This window comes from Mastigoproctus giganteus, chromosome 8 (assembly GCF_048544385.1).
Source record: "Mastigoproctus giganteus isolate SK-2022 chromosome 8, ASM4854438v1, whole genome shotgun sequence".
In the NCBI taxonomy this organism is placed as follows: domain Eukaryota; kingdom Metazoa; phylum Arthropoda; class Arachnida; order Uropygi; family Thelyphonidae; genus Mastigoproctus; species Mastigoproctus giganteus.
Window position 1 is genome coordinate 213122802 of NC_143582.1, and position 18070 is coordinate 213140871.

An 18070-nucleotide genomic window follows, 5' to 3' on the forward strand; every position below is an offset into this window, starting at 1 on the left:
GCAAGAATGACTCACTAAGCCAGCGGTTCTCAAACTTTCTGAGCCCACGCCTCCCTTGACCTGTAAAGCATCTATAATTGTATAATTTCTTATTTTTAATATGTTAATACAATAATTATTAATACTACATGAAATAATAAGCATTTGTAGTTCTAAATTACTAACATAATTTAGAACTACAACTTCTAAATTACTAACGAGTATTATCAGTAAGTAATCACGCCAAAAACAATAAAAAACACAATCGCACACCGCTGAAACCATATTTTCAACCATGCAGCTAATGCTATGCAATCTACCTATATATGTCATACATAGTACACACTAAATTATATATATTTCATTACATCAACATCAATCATAATTCATCAATCCATTTCAGCAAAATATATTTTTTTTCCAAATAAATGTTTATCTCATGTTTATATCAAGTTAGAGTGAGATAGGTGGTGGTAAATGTTTTAAAAAATAGGTTATAAAATTTCATTAAATTTTATAACCTATTTTATGTTATGAAAGTTTATTTATATATATATTTTTTTTTATTTATATATGTTATGTTATGAAAATTACATTTCTGTTAAACTTTTTGCGCCTCCTTTTGCACTAGCCTGCGCCTCCCAGTTTGGAAATCGCTGCACTAAGCAATGCCATGCAGTAGATGATTCTCACCACTTGGTGCAATACCAGGTAGTGAGAATCATCTACTGCTTAGTGTCACAGAGTATCAGCCATTCCTGTGTGTTAATATTCATAATATGATAACCTAGAGCCTAATTCTCTCTCTCTCTCTCTCTCTCTCTCTCTCTCTCTCTCTCTCTCTCTCTCTCTCTCTCTCTCTCTCTCTCTCTCTCTCTAATATTTTTAATAAATATAAATGTAATGATGGAAGTGTAAGTTACATAGAATGCCCAAAGCTAAAAGGAAAAGGATAGTTTTACTTTTATTTTATATTACAGGTCACTTTTTAATTACTTATTTCTATTCTTTTCCTTTTAGCTTTGAGCATTCTGAGTAACTTACACTTCCATCATTACATTTATATTTATTAAAAATATTATGTGTACATTTACATCCTTTGCTACTGCTATGCGTGCTTTGGTGTATTTGTCACATCCGATTTATTTATTTTTATTTCCTCAACTTTCCTGGTTTTAACTCATTATTATTATATTAATATATCTTATATTAATTTAAGATTTAGCTATCTGCTGCTTCGCGCAATGCTACTCTTAAAATACATCCACTTCTGATTCATATTTTCGGATAGTTTTGTTCGTTACACATTCTGCCATTTTTCTAAATATGACTATAGAGGTCTCTATTTCTTTTTGTTCTTTTTTACAGTAGTATTACGAATGCATAGAAATGTCTCTTTCGTCTCGAGCATGTATATTCACGCTGTCATTTCCAGGCCTTTCTGTTCCATTTTTCAGACATTAATTTTCGTCTTTAAATCTTCGTTGTATGCAACTTTCTAAGCTTTTATTTTCGACTTTTCTCTATGCCAGAATTTGGTATTGGTCACTTGCCATTTGCATGCTTAAATTCTTTTACACCATTATTTTTATATTACAGGTCACTTTTCTATCCTTTCCTTTTGGCATTCTGCGTAACTGGCAGATCCATCATTATACTTATATTTATTATAAATATTTATGTGTACATCTGCATCCTTTGCTGCTGCTTTGCGTGCCTTGGTGTATTTGTCATATCCGATTTATTTATTTTTATCTCTGTACCTTTCCTGGTTTTAACTCATTCTTATTATATCTTATATCCTTTTAAGTTTTAGCTATCTGCTGCTTTGCGTGATGATATTCTTAAAATACAGCCACTTCTGTTTCATATTTTCGGATTCTTCTGTTAGTTACGCATTCTGCCATTTTTATAAATATCCCTATTCACTTACCATATTTGACTATAGAGGTCTCTATTTGTAATTTTTTCACGGTAGTATTATAAATGTATAGAAATGTTTCTTTCATCTCGACCATGTGCATTCGCCCTGTCATTTCCAGGCCTTCTCTATTTTTCAGGTATTCATTTTTGTCTTTAGATCTTTGCTTTATGCAACTTTCTCAGCTTTTACTTTCAAGTTTTCATTATTCTGTTACATATTTTTTTTATATATTCTTTATATTTTTATTCTCAATTTAGCTTGATTTTCATTATAATTGCTGCGTTGGGACTACCTTGTCCATACTTTTTGAGAGTTTTACTGCTTTCCTATTTTGATCCTATTTATTTATTTATTTATTTATTATTCTTTTAAATTTTCTCTTCCATAGTTATGGACAAATATAGAAATGCAGTCCTTTGATGCATAATCAGGTGTAGTCTCCTGATGAAATACCTGATCATGTATCAACTTTTATTTTGCTGATATCGGATTTATTCATATATTTGCTTTGTTCCCCTTTTTCATTTATAGTCAAATTTGCCCACCCTTATCTGATGCTAGCTACCACTACTTTTATTTTTTATTACATGTCACTTTTTATTTTGTATTACAGGTCACTTTTTAATTACTTATTTCTATCCTTTTCCTTTTAGCTTTGGGCATTCTGTGTAACTTTCACTTCCATCATTGCATTTATATTTATTAAAAATATTATATATGTGTACATTTACATCCTTTGCTGCTGCTTTGTGCGCTTTGGTGCATTTGTCATATCCGATTTATTTTTATTTCCTCGCTATTACTATATTAATATATCTTATATATATTTCACCTGCATATATCAATATCAACAATTACTTAGTGTAATATTAACACCCAAAGAGCGTGGAGACTACACAGGATGAACAAGATCAACATCTAGATAAGAAATTTCCCATAATATTTAGACTAGCAGTGACAAATTTCTGGTCATGTTCCAAAAATGTAACAATTTTCACAGAGTACAGAAAAAACTTGACTGAAATTAATAAATGGTCTATTGCTATTATAAGAAAGGTAATAATACCTAAAATTTTCTAATGAGAACTTTGTTGGTGCATAATTTTGCACACAATTATATTTATGATGTGGCTGATAGACCAAACAACAAATACTTTTTTTTTATAATATAAATTATTTATGGGTGGCTGTATTGCCAGTATATTTTCCTGTAGTGCTCCTCATGGTATGTGTGCCACTGGTTCACCACTGCTGATTTAGATCAATGAAGAGTGGAACCTTTTATACATAAAAAAAAAAAAAAAAAAGGGGGGGGGGGTAAACTGCAGCCATTATCAAGATGGAAACCTCCTCAACGATTCATGTTGAGGAAAATGGACCATAATCTGCCATGCTAGTCCAGTGCGGGTTGGAAGATCAACCATATTTAGCAGACAGGGGCTTGAACCCCAGTCTACTCAAAGAGCGTGTGCTACTGCACTCCCTCTTCTTACCACTCAGCTAAACTGTTCTTGAATACGTTTGTTTATGATAATGGCCTTGAGTTTTTATCTACTAAGAGAAATCATATATCATTCAAAAAGTGTTAATTCAAGAATTGAGTTTATATTAACTAGAATTTAATAAGTTAATGTTTAAATACACAATTAAGTAACACATTTGTGCAAATGACTAAATGGAATTGTAAACCAGATATTATAGGTGCTACAATAACAGTGAACCAACAGTGCAATGCAGGATGTTCAGGTGTTTATATTACTTCTGGCATATGTGATCAACTCCAGATGCAGGTTTCTTTTTTTTTATTATAACTATTTCTTGATTCTTTTGACAGAAAATTGAACAAACTGATATAAATGACAGATATAAATTTTAAAAAATGTTACTGGGAAGGGAATTTATCAATTGAATAAACTAACCACTGATCCTACTCAGACTGCTGACAAACTGAATAGGCATTTTGCATCTACATTCACATAAGAGGAATTCTTTTAGAGAAGGGGATGTTCATCAAACTCTAATGGGAGCAACACGATTTTCTGATAACTGAAAGTTGAAGAAAAATTATTGAAGCAAAACATAAAAGAGGTGCCTGAGGTGGATGGAATCCATCAAAGTATATATTAAGGGAAGTAGCAAAGGAGGTAACCAAATGCTTAGCCATAATTATGAGAGCATCCTTGGATTCAGGGGAGGTCCCTATTGGACTGGAGATGTGGGTATGTATCCCTAATTCACAAAAGGGGATTAAAAGGTGACATGAGTAATTATGGACCTGTTAGCTTAATGTCTGTTCCTAGGAAAACACTGAAGTCAGTGGTCAAAGAAGTAGATATACCGCAGTCACAGCATAGATTTGTTAAGGGGTGGTCTTGTCTGACCAATCTGAATGCATCATAGGATGCAGTGACCAAAGAACTGGATGCAAAAAATAATTCTGATATCATATACTTGGACTTCAGGAAGACTTTTGATACTGTTGCACATAAAAGACTGCTGTACAAACTGGAGCAATGTGGCATTAAGGGTTAGTTACTGCTATGGATAAAGGGATAATTTAGAGAGAGAAAACAGAAAGTGGTTATCAATGGTCACTGCTCTTTGTGAACTAATGTTATTAGTGGAGTTCCCTAGGATTCAGTGCTGGGCACATTGTTGTTTTCAATATTTATCAATGATATCGATGAAGGTATATCAGGCTTAATGTCTAAATTTGCAGGTGATATGAAGGTTGGTAGTGTGGTTAATTACAGTAATCAGGTGAGAGCTACTGCAACAGATTCTAGGAAAATCAGGTCGATGGGCAAGAAATGGAAGTTGAAGTTTAACACTGACAAATGCAAAGTAATGCCAGATTAACATATCAAGTGTTTAGCGCTACACTCAGGGTAGCAGAAATTAAAAAGACCTGGGAATAATTGTGCAGTCAGATGTGAAGTTCTCTGAGCAGTGTAGACAGGCAGCCAGGACAGATCATGGGAGTTTGTCAATGATATACAGAAACTTTGATAGCAGAGATAAGGAGGTGATTATCCCTTTCCCATGGTCAGGCTACATCTTGAGTAGTGTACATGGTTCTGGAGGCCACACTTTAGAAAAGATGTAGATCTGCTGGAATGGGTGCAGAGAAGGGCAACTAGATTAGTGAAGGGAACAAAAGGGTGCTCTGATCAAGGAAGGAAAACTGCAGCATCTGGTGACTAGGCACCTGTGAGGTGATCTTATTGAGGTGTTTAAGACCTTGAATGGATTGAGTATGTTAAATAGAATACATGAGGAGACATAAATTCAAGTTGAGAAAGGATAGTTGCAGGATAGATGTGTGGAAGTAAGCCTTCAGCCAGCAGGTAGTTCACTGTTAGAATGAACTTCCTTCTGTTGTTTTGGAAGTGGGTGGTTTGAATAAATTAAAGGAAGAACTAGACTTTTTTTTTTTTTTTTTTGTTGATGCTTTGTACACTGCCTTTCTTGCATCATTTGCCACTACTAATACTAATAAAATCAGTTATATTATACACATAAAACCAGTTACCTTCATAGTAGTATTAGTTGTAGACCTCACCTTTAAAAATCTAACAGAAACAATATAATCAAAAAATCTAACCAAAATAATGTACTATATGCTTTATTCTATTAGCATAATAGAAATGAGGCTAGTAGTTTTAAAATGACAGCCTATCAAACAATGTAGTAAGTCATAATGAGAATTATTCAAATCACACTTACATGGAATTGTAGTTCTAAAATGAACTGGATCTAAGCTTATTAATTTTTGTTTAAGTTCGTTTCTTCCTACTCCAGGAGCACCTAAATATTAAACAAAATATATAAAATGATCATATTTAACTAAATAAAGAAAAGTACACTTTCAACAGTTTACAGATTCTCACAATTATCCATGTGTATATGTTCTTACATATGTAAGAACATATGACTAATGGTGGCTTTTAATTTGATCCACCAGAATACTGAAAATAGTTTTTATAGCTTGTCTTAATAGTAACATTCATATGTAACAAATTTCTATAGATATTATTTTAACATTAAGTTGCTGCCAAGTTAATGTGTTAGTAAAATCATATCTATTAACTTATAAATAAACTAATGGCCACAACTTCTGTCCATCTGTACTCCCACCCTTATTATCCTTAGGTGCAATAGAACCTGATGGTTCTACTTCATCCTCCAATAAAGATAAAGTCAATTTACTAGCATCCTACTTTTCTTCTATTTTTCGTATAAACTACCTTGTAAATCACCCCCTACCAATCCCAGTACACTCTACTCAATGTCTTCTGAGAGAAGAATGTTAGAAGGGTTGTGAAAAATATGATGCCAAGAAAGCTCCAGGTTCCAATGTTTTTCTGAGCTTGCTCCTGTTCTGTGTCGCCTTTTTTCATTTACTTATTCCTCTGGTGTTTTTTCTTCTATTTGGAAATTTACTCATATCCAAACAATTCCTAAAAAGGATAACAAATCCCTCCCATCCATTTATCACCCCACTGAACTTACTCTAATCTTTAGAAAGTAATGGAGAAATCCATCAATTGACAACTCAGACTGATTCCATCAGTGTTGACACACAGTTGATATACTGACTTATGTTATCCATCTTTGGTCAAATTCAACAAAGCTCAAACAGTTGCACTTGAGAGTTCTAACTTTTGATCATGTTTGGAATAAAGGTCATCTAAACAACTCTCATCTTATAGACTGCTCAATGATTTTTACAATTGAGTATTCAGTTTTCTCTCTGACCACTCACTGCGAGAGAGAAATACCAGGAGAAAGCGGCAAATATATCCAACCTCTATCCTCGTGGATAGAGGAAATTTTGACGGTAGCCTGACTGTGCAACACCGGCAGCGGGAGCTAAGATACAGCTGTGTGCTAAGGTAGACACTAACTGAGCAGATCAGTCGAGCTAAAGTGATCAATGTTCAGACGTGTCCAGTGACACACGCTTCCGACCACTCACTGCATGTGATGGTAGATGGATTTGTCTTCTCCAATACTGCTGGTGTTCCCCAAGGTTCTCTATCTTCTTCTTTCCCCCACTCTTTACCCCTTGTATACTAATGACCTTCTTTCACTGTCTGAATATTCTATCCACAGTTTTGCTGATGATACACACTACATTCCATTTTTAATATGAAAAACCATGCACTGCACAAAAAATTTTCACCTCTCTCTCTGTCTCATAGATGTTCAATTTCTGCTGCATGCCTTTTCTACAGGCACTTCCATGGGTACTGCTCTTCCAAAATAGCATTTATTATTCCCACATCCTCTTCCGAACCAGTTCAGACATGCACTACAAACGATCAGCATCCAATCTCTATCCAACACCATACTCACAGAACCAATTTTTTCTTTTCTCCATTTATCCCTTGTACTTCTTTTCTCTGGAATAATCTTCCTTCATGTGTATTTCCTGAAAAGTACAATATACAGAAATTCAAGTCTAATGTCAACACTTCTGTCTTCCCAGTCTTCAAGTCAAGCACAGTACCAAGTATTATAGGAAATAATGACTTTTTTGTGTTTAGGGGTTTCGTAAAAAATTAAAATGCAATCAAGGCAGCTATGGTCATATTCATGTTGGGTGATGTACAGGTGTGCAAAATTCATATGGACTTCAGTAGGAGGACAACAGCTCTTGAACCATTTTGAATTTATAAAGGTGCAGTTTCAGGATCTTAGTCACTATTTTGAGTGCAGATGGCATGTGTATTTGTTAAGGTTTGGAATCTCTTTCTCTCTCTATCTTTTGCTTACACTGAAATCTTTTAAGATGAGAATAATTTGTTTACAGTTCAGCTAATCTTAGCAACAGTTTCAAGCAACAGCCTGTAACAAGAAATACCCGGTTTCATTTTTTTATCAGTAATGCATCCAGTCTCTTCAAACAGTGATGTCAATGCCTTCAATGACTGAGCTGGGCAAGGACATTTTACTTTTCTTTCTTCTTTTACAGACTTTGAAAGCAGGTGCACATTATTACCATTATGATAATAACAGCAGAAATGAAAAATGCATTGTTCAAAAGGACAATTTTGCTGACAGAAGGCTATATCATGACTGGATACACTAGATGCATTATCATGTGGCTGTGAAGTTCGGAAGCTGTTCATAACCAGTTGTTTATAGAAATAATTTTGAGGATTTTTATTTAATTAGATAAAATTGTATTTAATAAATAGTTTGAATTTCCCTGGTCATGTAGGTTAGCTAATTTTTGTATTTTGGTAATGATTTAGAAAGTTACAGATAGTCTTTTTTATTGATAGGAACTTCATAACATGAGACTAGTAAACTGTTGTTTAGTAAACTGTAATAATTAATTCTAAAGTGTTCTAAAGTGTAATAAATAAATAATTACTGAATTCATAATAAAATATTTTGTAATATTAAATTAATTTCAAGAAATTATGTATTCATCAAGTAAAGTTAGGCACATCATACCAAACAATGTTGCAACTGGTGGCAGAATTGCCAATGGTAATTATCCTGTGAACTACTACAGCCTTTTTGCTTACAAATGTTGTTATATGTATGCTGAGCTTTTGCTAGTTGATAGAGAAACATTTATTTGCTTTTTTCTTTTTTTTTTTTAGAAGCATTAGTAACTAAGACCATAATGCTCCAGGAATATGCAGTGGTCATTCCCTGACCTTTCCGCATCCTCTGTATTTGGTGGTGATGGGCTCGAACCCCTGGTCTAATCAAGAAGCATGTGCTACGCACTGCTGCTCCTTCCCACCTGGTTATGGAGTCACCATTTCTTTGCACAAGATGCAAGAAGCACAATGGACTAAATTTGAAACCCAACATACCATTAGGCATAACTGAGTCACTGAGGAAGCAAGATGATACCTTAGAGCAAATTCAACCTAGGAGCTTGTCAGAGACTCAAGTGGCTCACGCAACATACTCCTGAATTCAGCCCCAAAAATGGATCAACCACTGCAGAATGCTTTGGTTCCACAGGAGGCAGTCTTAATTAGAGACTCAAGTGACAGAAAGACAGGGAATATATTCTCTAAGAAACTCATATGGCACAGAACCATAGTATTTTTACCATGAGAAAAAATTAATGATGTAACAAACAATTTAACAGCTTGAAATGGAATTAGTGGATGCAGGGTAATATGGTGACTAATGATTTAAAGTATAAACATACTGATGGTGAACTGCTTATGAAATATAAGATCATGTTGAAAGTGTAACTAGATAGTTCACAAAATGTTCTTGTCAACAATTATGCCCAGACATGACAGGAGGAATTTTATGATGAAAGCCTTGTGGTTTATCTGTGCTAAGACCACAAATAACCATTTCCACATGACCAAGTAGCCCAATTAAAAAAATTCAAACAATAAGCAACAAATTAAAGAAGTATTGCAGGATCATCTAGACAATACAGCAGTAATACAGACACAGTATGGGTTTGTTAAGGGAAGTCTTGTCTGACCAATCTAATTGGATACTATGACGTGGTCACAAAGGAACTGGATGCAAAAAATAATATTGATATCATATACTTGGATTCCAGGAAAGCTTTTGATACTGTTGCACATGGAAAACTACTGTACAAATGGAGAAGTATGGCATTAAGAGCAAGTTGCTACTTGCTCTTAATGCCATAGAAAAGAGAAGAAAATGCGTGGATGCATATAAATTGTCAGGCGACACAGAACCCAATGGTAGATATAAACTAGTCTGTAATCAAGTTCCAAAGGAGATCAGGCAAGTAGAGGCATATTACAAGAAATCTTTAGCAAAGGATACAAACAAAAACAGCGAAGACTTCTTTACTTATGTAAAAATGAAAAGGAAGGAGATGAATCAAATTGGTCCACCTTGATATCGATGATTTGACTGTTGATGATCCTACTCAAGTTGCTGACAAACTGAATGAGGATTCTGCATCTACATTCATATATGAGGAATTCTATAGAGAAAGGGAGGTTCGAAGTTTATCAAACTCTTAACAGCGAGCTAATTGATTTTGTAATAACTGAGAGAAAAGTGGAAGAGAAATTGTTGAAGTAAAAACATAAGAAAGGCACCTGGAGTGAATGGAATCTATCCAATTATATTAAGGGAGGTAGCAAAAGAAATATGCAAACCCTTAGCTATAATTATGAGGGCATCCTTGGATCCATGAGAAGTCCCCATAGACTGGAGATGTGTGAATGCATCCCAAATTAATAAAGGTGGATCGAAGGTTTTCACAAGTAAATACAGACCTGTTAGGATAACTTCTGTTCCAAAGAAAATAATGAAGTCACTGAAAAAAAAAAAAAAGTAATGCAGGATTATCTACACAAGGCTGCAATTATACTTCAGACACAGCACGGGTTTGTTAAGGGCAAATATTGTTTGACCAATTCAATTGAATACTATAATGTGGTCACACAGGAAGTGGATGCAAAAAATAATTTTGATATCATATACATGGATTTCAGGAAATCTTTTGATACTGCTGCACATAAAAGACTGCTGTACAAATTTGAGCAGTGTGGCATTAATGGCAAGCTGCTCCTATGGATAAAGGGATGGTTGAGTGGGAGAAGACAGAGTGGTAATCAATGGGCACTGTTCTTCGTGGACTAATGTTATTAGTGAAGTCCCCTAGGGTCCGGTGTTGGGTTCATTTTTGTTTTCTGTATTTATTAATAATATTGATGAAGGCATAATGGGCTTAATGTACAAGTTTGCAGATGACACAAAAGGTGGGCAGATAGGTTAATGACAGTAATGATAGTATCCTACTGAAACAGAATCTAGAAAAGTTAGGCAGATGGGCTGAGAAATGGCAAGTGAGTTCAACACTGATAAATGCAAAGTACTGCATATGGGTAGCAATAATACTAGAGTAATGCACCGTGTGGTACTATACTCAAGGTAGCGTAACATGAAAAAGACCTGGGGGTAAATGAACAGTCAGGTATGAAGTTCTCTGAGAAATACAGACAGGACAGTCCATGGGGTCTGTCAATGACATACAGGAATTCTGCTAGAAGGTATAAGGAGGTGATTATCCCATTGTATAAGGCAATGGTCAGTCCACATCTTGAGTACTGCATACAGGTCTGGACGCCTCATTTTAGGAAAGATTTGAAACTGCTGGAATGAGTGCAGAGAGACGGGCAACAAGATTGGTGAGTGGAACAAAGGGGTGCTCTTATCACGAAAAGCTTGAATTCAGAAAATTGCAGCATCTGGAGACTAGCCACCTGAAAGGTGATTTGATTGAGGCTTTGAATGGATTGAGTAAGTTCAATGAAGACGAGATTCCTCCTCTTGCTCATAACACACATGAGTGTAGGCACAAATTCAAGTTGAGGGACAACTGCAGAATATATGTATAGAAGTTTACCTTTAGCAAGAGTGGTTGCTTGTTGGAACTAACTTGCATCTGTTGTTGTTGAAGTTGATAACTTAAATAAATTCAAGGAAAAACTAGACCAACTGTTGAAGGGAATTGGAGGCGTTGTGGATTTTTTTGCTGATGCTGTATAAGCTTGTTTTCTTGCATCATTTGCCACTACTAGTGCTAATCTTAGTACTTCTCTCTTCTGTGAACAGTTAATAGTCAACCTGGTCCTAATGTCTTATGGTATGTTTATTTTTGTTCGAGATTAGAAACATTTATGATATTCTGAATTTTTACCTTGTTAGGAATGTGTTCAAATTTCTATAAGTACTTCCCATATAGTGCAAAGAAGCCAGACTTTTGCTGCACCAGCCAAAAAAGAAAAAAATATATATAAAACAAATTATGTGCTTCCCTCCTCACATAGTTAACTATCCAAGTTGACCTTTTAATTTCTTCAAACTGTCAGCCTCAACAACCTGCAGAGGAAACTTGATCCAGTAATCAAATAATCGCTGGCTAAAAGAAAACTTCCTAGAATCTAGTCTAAACTGCTTCCCTTGTAATTCTTTATAACAGTGAAAATTCTGCCTTCATTCATTTTATTAACCCTTCTCTGATATTTATAAACTCTGATCAGATATCCTCTAAGGTGTCCAGTATTGTATTGGTATTGGTATTTTTGGGCACAAGGGCAACTAGGGCCAAAATGTGCCTGTTCTTATGACATGTTTTTATATAAAATTTGGTTCCAGTTTGTAATCATAGAAAATCATATATTTTTATCTGCTTAAGAAAGGTAAATAGTTCTTTTAAATTCGCATTGTTTCCAATAATATGGGCAAGTGATAGAGGCTCTTTCAGTTGTGACAGTGAAGGGAAACTATTTTTTCAGAAATAGGAATACTGCTTACAATCTAAGAGTATATGCTTGACGGTAAGTGGTAAAGCACAATGAGTGCACTGAGGTGGGACCTCCTGCTTGAGTAGATATATATGGGTTGGATGTGTATGCCCTATGCGTAATCTTGCTAGCAAGCACAACCTCTTCTTGTCTGTTTTTTCTTAAGCTAGATTTCCATAGTGCTGGTTTCTCTTTGATTTCAAGCAATTTGTTGTTCGTTTGTGACCTCCAGATTTCAGACCACTGGATTGTATTGATTTTTTTAATGTGCTTCAAATAATCTACGTATGGTACTTGGTAATGTGATGGTATTGCACTGATTGGTTGTTTGGCTGCCTGATCTGCTCTCTCGTTACCTGTGATATCAGAGTGCCCTGGGATCCAGCAAAATAGCACTGCATGATTCTTACTTCGTAGGTGGTTTAAGCAGGAAAAAATTTGTTTTATAATGGGATGCGATATTGATAGTTTATTGTCTAATGCAGACACTGCACTCATGGAATCTGTGTATATTATACTGCTAGTATTGTGGGAAGTGTTTATATTTTCTAGGGCTAATTTTATTGCATATAATTCTGCAGTGTAACTGCTACACTCAACTGGTAATGATATAGAAAGTGTAAAAGAGGAAAAGACAGCTGCAGCACCAACAGAAGAGTCTGTTTTCGAACCATCTGTATATATTATACAGTGTTGAGCATTGTTAAGGGCATGGCCTTTATGTAGCTGTTTAATACTTTCATCTGACAGGGATTTCTTTCCCCATTGCTGAAAATAGTTATCACAGTGAGGGACAGTTATAGACCAGGGTGGATCAGGTACATCATTCTCTTGAAGCATATTGTCAAAGTTTATGTCCCAGGCATGTATCAATTCTTTTAATCGAATACCAGTGGGTCTATTTTCTCTAACTTTGCTGTTGTAGAACGTGATCCAATCAGGGTTGAGAAGCAATGGTCGAACAGGATGGGCTGAAAGGCTCTGAATTTTGGCTGCATAATTAAGGAGCAGCATTTTCCTTCTAAGGTGAAGTGGAGGTTCATACGCCTCTACCCGTCACCACTAAATACGGAGGATGCGGAAAGGTCAGGGAATGACCACCGCACATCACGGAGCAATATGGCCTTAGTTGCTAATGCTCCTAAAAAAAAAAAAAAAAAAAAAAAACCATACGCCTCTACATACAGACTCTGGACAGGGGATGTTCTAAAGGCTCCTAGCGAAGTACGAAGGGCACTGTGCTGGATGGTGTTCAGTCTGGTTAGTACACTTTTCCTGGCAGAGTCATAGACAACAGCTCCATAATCTAATCGGGACCTGATAAGAGCACGATACAGATGTAGGAGAGAGTATCTACATCTGTAGCACCCCATTTCATGGCAGAAATGGACCGAAGAATATTTAGTTTCTTTAAGCATACTGTTCGGAGATATGTTATGTGAGAAACAAAGTTAAGTTTGGTATCCAATATTAAACCTAGGAAACGAAGATTACTGGTGAGTGGTATCAGGTGGTTCTTTAGCCGTAGTTCCGGTTCCGGATGCAGCTTGCGTTTTTTGCAGAAGTGAATTGCAACAGTTTTTTGTTCTGACATACGATATCCATTCTGCTGTGTCCATATTTCTAGCTTATTTATGGAGAGTTGCAGCTGTCTTTCAATAGTATGAATATTTTTTGAACTGCAAGATAGAGTGAGATCATCAGCGTACATGTATAATTCGACAGTATTGGGAATGTTGTGGGTTATAGTGTTCAGCCTAAGTGAAAAAAGAGTAGCACTAAGTATTGACCCTTGTGGGACACCTTCTTCTTGGGTATAAATACGAGAAAGTACTGTTTGATAACGAACCTGAAAGGTTCTGTTTTGGAGGAAGTTTTTAATAAATTTCGGTAAATGTCCCTGCAATCCTAGGGAATGAAGTTCTCGCAATATGCCATACCTCCAGGTTGTGTCAAAAGCCTTTTCAATGTCCAACCTTACCATTACAAGGTGTTCATTTTTCACATAAGCATTACGGATGTTAGTCTCTGCTTTCACCATGAGGTCTAAAGTGGATCTGTTTTGTCGGAATCCAAACTGATTGTTGTTTAACAAGTTTTGAGTTTCAAGAACCCAGGTAAGTCGCCTGTGTATCATCTTTTCTAGATTTTTACCTAGACAACTGGTGAGGGAGATTGGTCGATAATTTTGTGTGAGTGATTGATCCTTTCCTGGTTTGGGAAAGGCTAGAATAACGGCGTGATGCCAGGCGGAGGGATAGGTACCTTCAAGGAAGATCCGATTAAAGAAAGTTATTAGCAATTTCAGAGCTATATTGTTTAGATGTTTCATCATTACATAATAGATTCCATCAGCTCCGGCAGCGCTATTTGGTGATCTGTTTAGTGCTGTTTGGAGTTCAAAAAGTCGAAAAGGTTGATTGTAGGCTAGAGACTGGGTAGTTTGGAAATTTATCTTATATTTTTCTGCTATGGCTTTAGTTTGTAGAAAGGAAGTATCATAAGCTGAAGTGGCGGAAGTTTTGGAGAAAGTCTCTGCAAGCTCGTTGGCTATTTCTTGTGGTGAAGATATTTCTTGTCTGTTCTTGGTAAAAATTGGAGCAGAAACCGGTAAAAATTTTCCATTTAGTTGTCGAATTTTTTTCCAAATAATTTTACTGCTAGTGTCTTTTGTGATAGAAGAGGCAAACTGTATCCATGATTCTTTTTTGGCTTGTCTTCTTATTTGCCATGCTTTTGCCTTAAGCCTTTTAAACTGGATTAGGTTGTCGGTGGTTGGACACTTACGGAACTGATTCCAGGCTTTGTTTTTTTCTTTTTTCGCTATAGTACAAGCGTCATTCCACCAGTGTTTAAGGTTTCTGTGTTTGAAAGCAGAAAACATTGGTATTGCTTTGGAAGCTGCTGCTAGTATTTGTTTAGTAATGTGCTCGGTGGCATCATCAATGGACGCTAGTTGTATCAATTGGCTATCAAAGGAGATGGAGACAGAAAACTTTTCCCAATCTGCTTTAGAAAATTTCCATAATACCCGATGATCGGGGCAAGATGTCTGCATTGTTTGAATTCTGCATATTATTGGGAAGTGATCACTGTTGTGCAGATCATTTAAAACCGTCCAATCAATAATAGGAAGTAACTCAGGGGAACAAATAGACAAGTCGATTGCCGACATACATCCCGTGGAGAGATGAGTGTAGGTGTTTTGACCAGTGTTTAGCAAAGTTAGGTTCAGTTGGTCTATGAGTTTTTCTAGCAAGTGCCCTCTATTATCCATGTAAGCAGATCCCCATAGCGGGTGATGTGCATTTAGGTCACCAAGAAGACAAAAAGGAGATGGTATCTGTTTTATAAGATCTTCTAATTCTTTCAACGTGTAGATATTGTTAGGTGGAAGATACAAAGAGACGAGAGTTATTGTTTTTCCCATTGCTACACGAACTGCAACGGCTTCTAAGTGGGTCTGAAGAGGAATGTTTCTTGCTGGAAATTTACAATTCACTAGAATTGCAACTCCACCATGTGCATGGCTTGAACTAATTCTATCTTTTCTATAGGCTGTAAAACGTTTAATCGAATAAGTTACCTGTGGATTTAAATAAGTCTCTTGCAAGCAAATGGCTACCGGATTATATTGTGAGATCAAATCGTATATATCATCGGTATTACTGCGTAAACCTCTGCAATTCCATTGTACAATGTACATCATTATTTGGTTTTAGAGAGGGAAGATGATTCTGTCTATTTCTTGTAAGAGGGAGCAGTTTGCTTTTGACGATCATGTTTTATCTTATCCTTTCTTGGAAAAAAAGGGCGTCCATATTCTGTACTCCCTTCATCGATACCAGTAGATGAACATCCAGTCTCCATGTCATCTTCTGCATGAAGATCAAGGACTGTTTCTTCTTGTGCATTTACAGCTTCGCTGTCCATACTGCTTGAATTTGGTTGTTTCAATTCAGAGGCACGTTGCCTTTGTGATTTCCTTTGTAATTTATCGATTGATGTAATTTTAGATGGAACTGAGAGTGGGGTATTGTTTACTTCGTCGATTGAAACAGGTTTGTTAGCAGGCTGATCTGTCAAAAGTACAGATCGCGCCCATTCTGCAATGGATGTGTTAGGTGGTATTGACACTTCTGTTTGGGTAGCAACAGCTTGACAGTTTTGGGTAGCAGTAGCATAGCTGCGTTTTGGCATAGTTACCTAGATGACACAAAGGTTGGTAGGGTTGTTAATGACAGTAATGGCAGTGTGCTACTGCAACAGGATCTAGATAATTTGGGCAGATGGGCTAAGAAGTGGCAACTGAAGTTCAACCTTGACAAATGCAAAGTACTGCATATGGGTAGAAACGTACCAACTGTGTGGTACTACACTTAAGGTGGTAGAAAATGAAAAAGACCTGGGAGTAATTGTGCAGTCAGATATGAAGTTTTCTGAGCAGTGCAGACAGGCTGCTAGGGCGGGTCATGGGGTTTTGTCAATGATATATAGGAATTTTGCTAGCAGGGAAAAGGAGGTGATTGTCCCTCTGTATAAGGCAATGGTCAGGCCACGCCTTGAGTACTGCGTACAGGTCTGGAGGCCTCATTTTAGGAAGGATGTAGAGTTGCTTGAGCGTGTACAGAGAAGAGCAACACGATTGGTGAGGGGAATGAAGGGATTCTCTTACCAAGAGAGGCTTAAGTTCTGCAAATTGCAGTGGCTGGAGACTAGGCACCTGCGCGGTGATCTGATTGAGGTCTATAAGGCCTTGAATGGGTTGAGCACGCTGAATTCTGATGGGATCCTTCCACTTGTTCAGATTACCAACCTACGGGGACATAAGTTCAAATTAAGAAAGGACAGATGTAGAATAGATGTGCGGAAATTTGCCTTTAGCCAGCGGGTGGTTAATTGCTGGAACAAACTTCCATCTGTCGTTGTAGAAGTTGATGGGTTAAATAAATTTAAGGAGGAACTGGACAGGCATTTGGAGGGAATGGTGTGATTTTTTTTTTTTTTTTTTTTGGCTGATGCTGCATAAGCTCCTACACTTGCTTTCTTGCATCATGTGCCACTACTACTACTACTACTACTACCTTGACTTGTCTTCTTGATATGATACTTTGTGTTCAATCTTAAACTTCTGTATATTTTTTTCCATTTTCCACAGATCACATGATTTTGAATAAGCTGGGTGATCATTCTTACAATTTGGGCACTCTGGAGATTTTGCAGTACAATCTGTTTGAGAATGATTTTTCGAACCACAATTAGGACATGTAATTTCTCCTCTGCATGTTGTTTGAGAATGACCGAATTTTTGGCATTTGAAACACCTTAAGGGATTTGGAATGTATGCCCGGACTCGGCAGTGGAGGTAGCTGGCTTTTACTGAGTTTGGTAAATTTGGTGTACTGAAGGTCAGTATGATATTTCGTGTTGGAACTAGTTTATCGTCCTTCCGGATCATGATTCGCCTTGCTTGTGTTACTTTTTGTTCTTGTAATTCCGTAATTATTTCCTCTTCGGTGACATTTAGTAGATCCCACTCACTTATTACTCCTTTAGAGGAGTTCAGTGTATTATGCGGCGTGACTTTAATTGGAATTCCGCTTATAGTTGATAGTTTCAATAACAGTTCAGAATGTCTTGCCTGTGTGGTTTCAATTAATAAATCTCCTGACTGGAGTCATTTTACCATTTTTGGTGTTCCTGCTGAATTTTCAAGACATCTTTGAATGACAAAGGGAGACAAATTGCTTACTGGTTGGGTTGATTCGATAATGAATGCATTATCAGAAAAGCTGGTGGTTCTGGTTTGCTAGAATCTGTTCTCATTCTTTTCGAGAGACTAGGATCATGTTCCCTTCTACGGGTGTCAATATGTTGAGAG

General features: G+C 36.4%; 1 protein-coding gene across 1 annotated transcript in view; it reads right to left on the reverse strand.

Annotated features, from left to right (window-relative positions):
* LOC150082252 (MAGUK p55 subfamily member 7-like) overlaps positions 1 to 18070 on the reverse strand; it is a 199411-nt gene that overhangs the window by 31347 nt on the left and 149994 nt on the right. The window contains exon 12 of the mRNA XM_090380462.1: positions 5630 to 5710. Coding sequence (XP_090236588.1) covers positions 5630 to 5710 — 81 coding nt within the window. The remainder of the gene's footprint in view (positions 1 to 5629; positions 5711 to 18070) is intronic.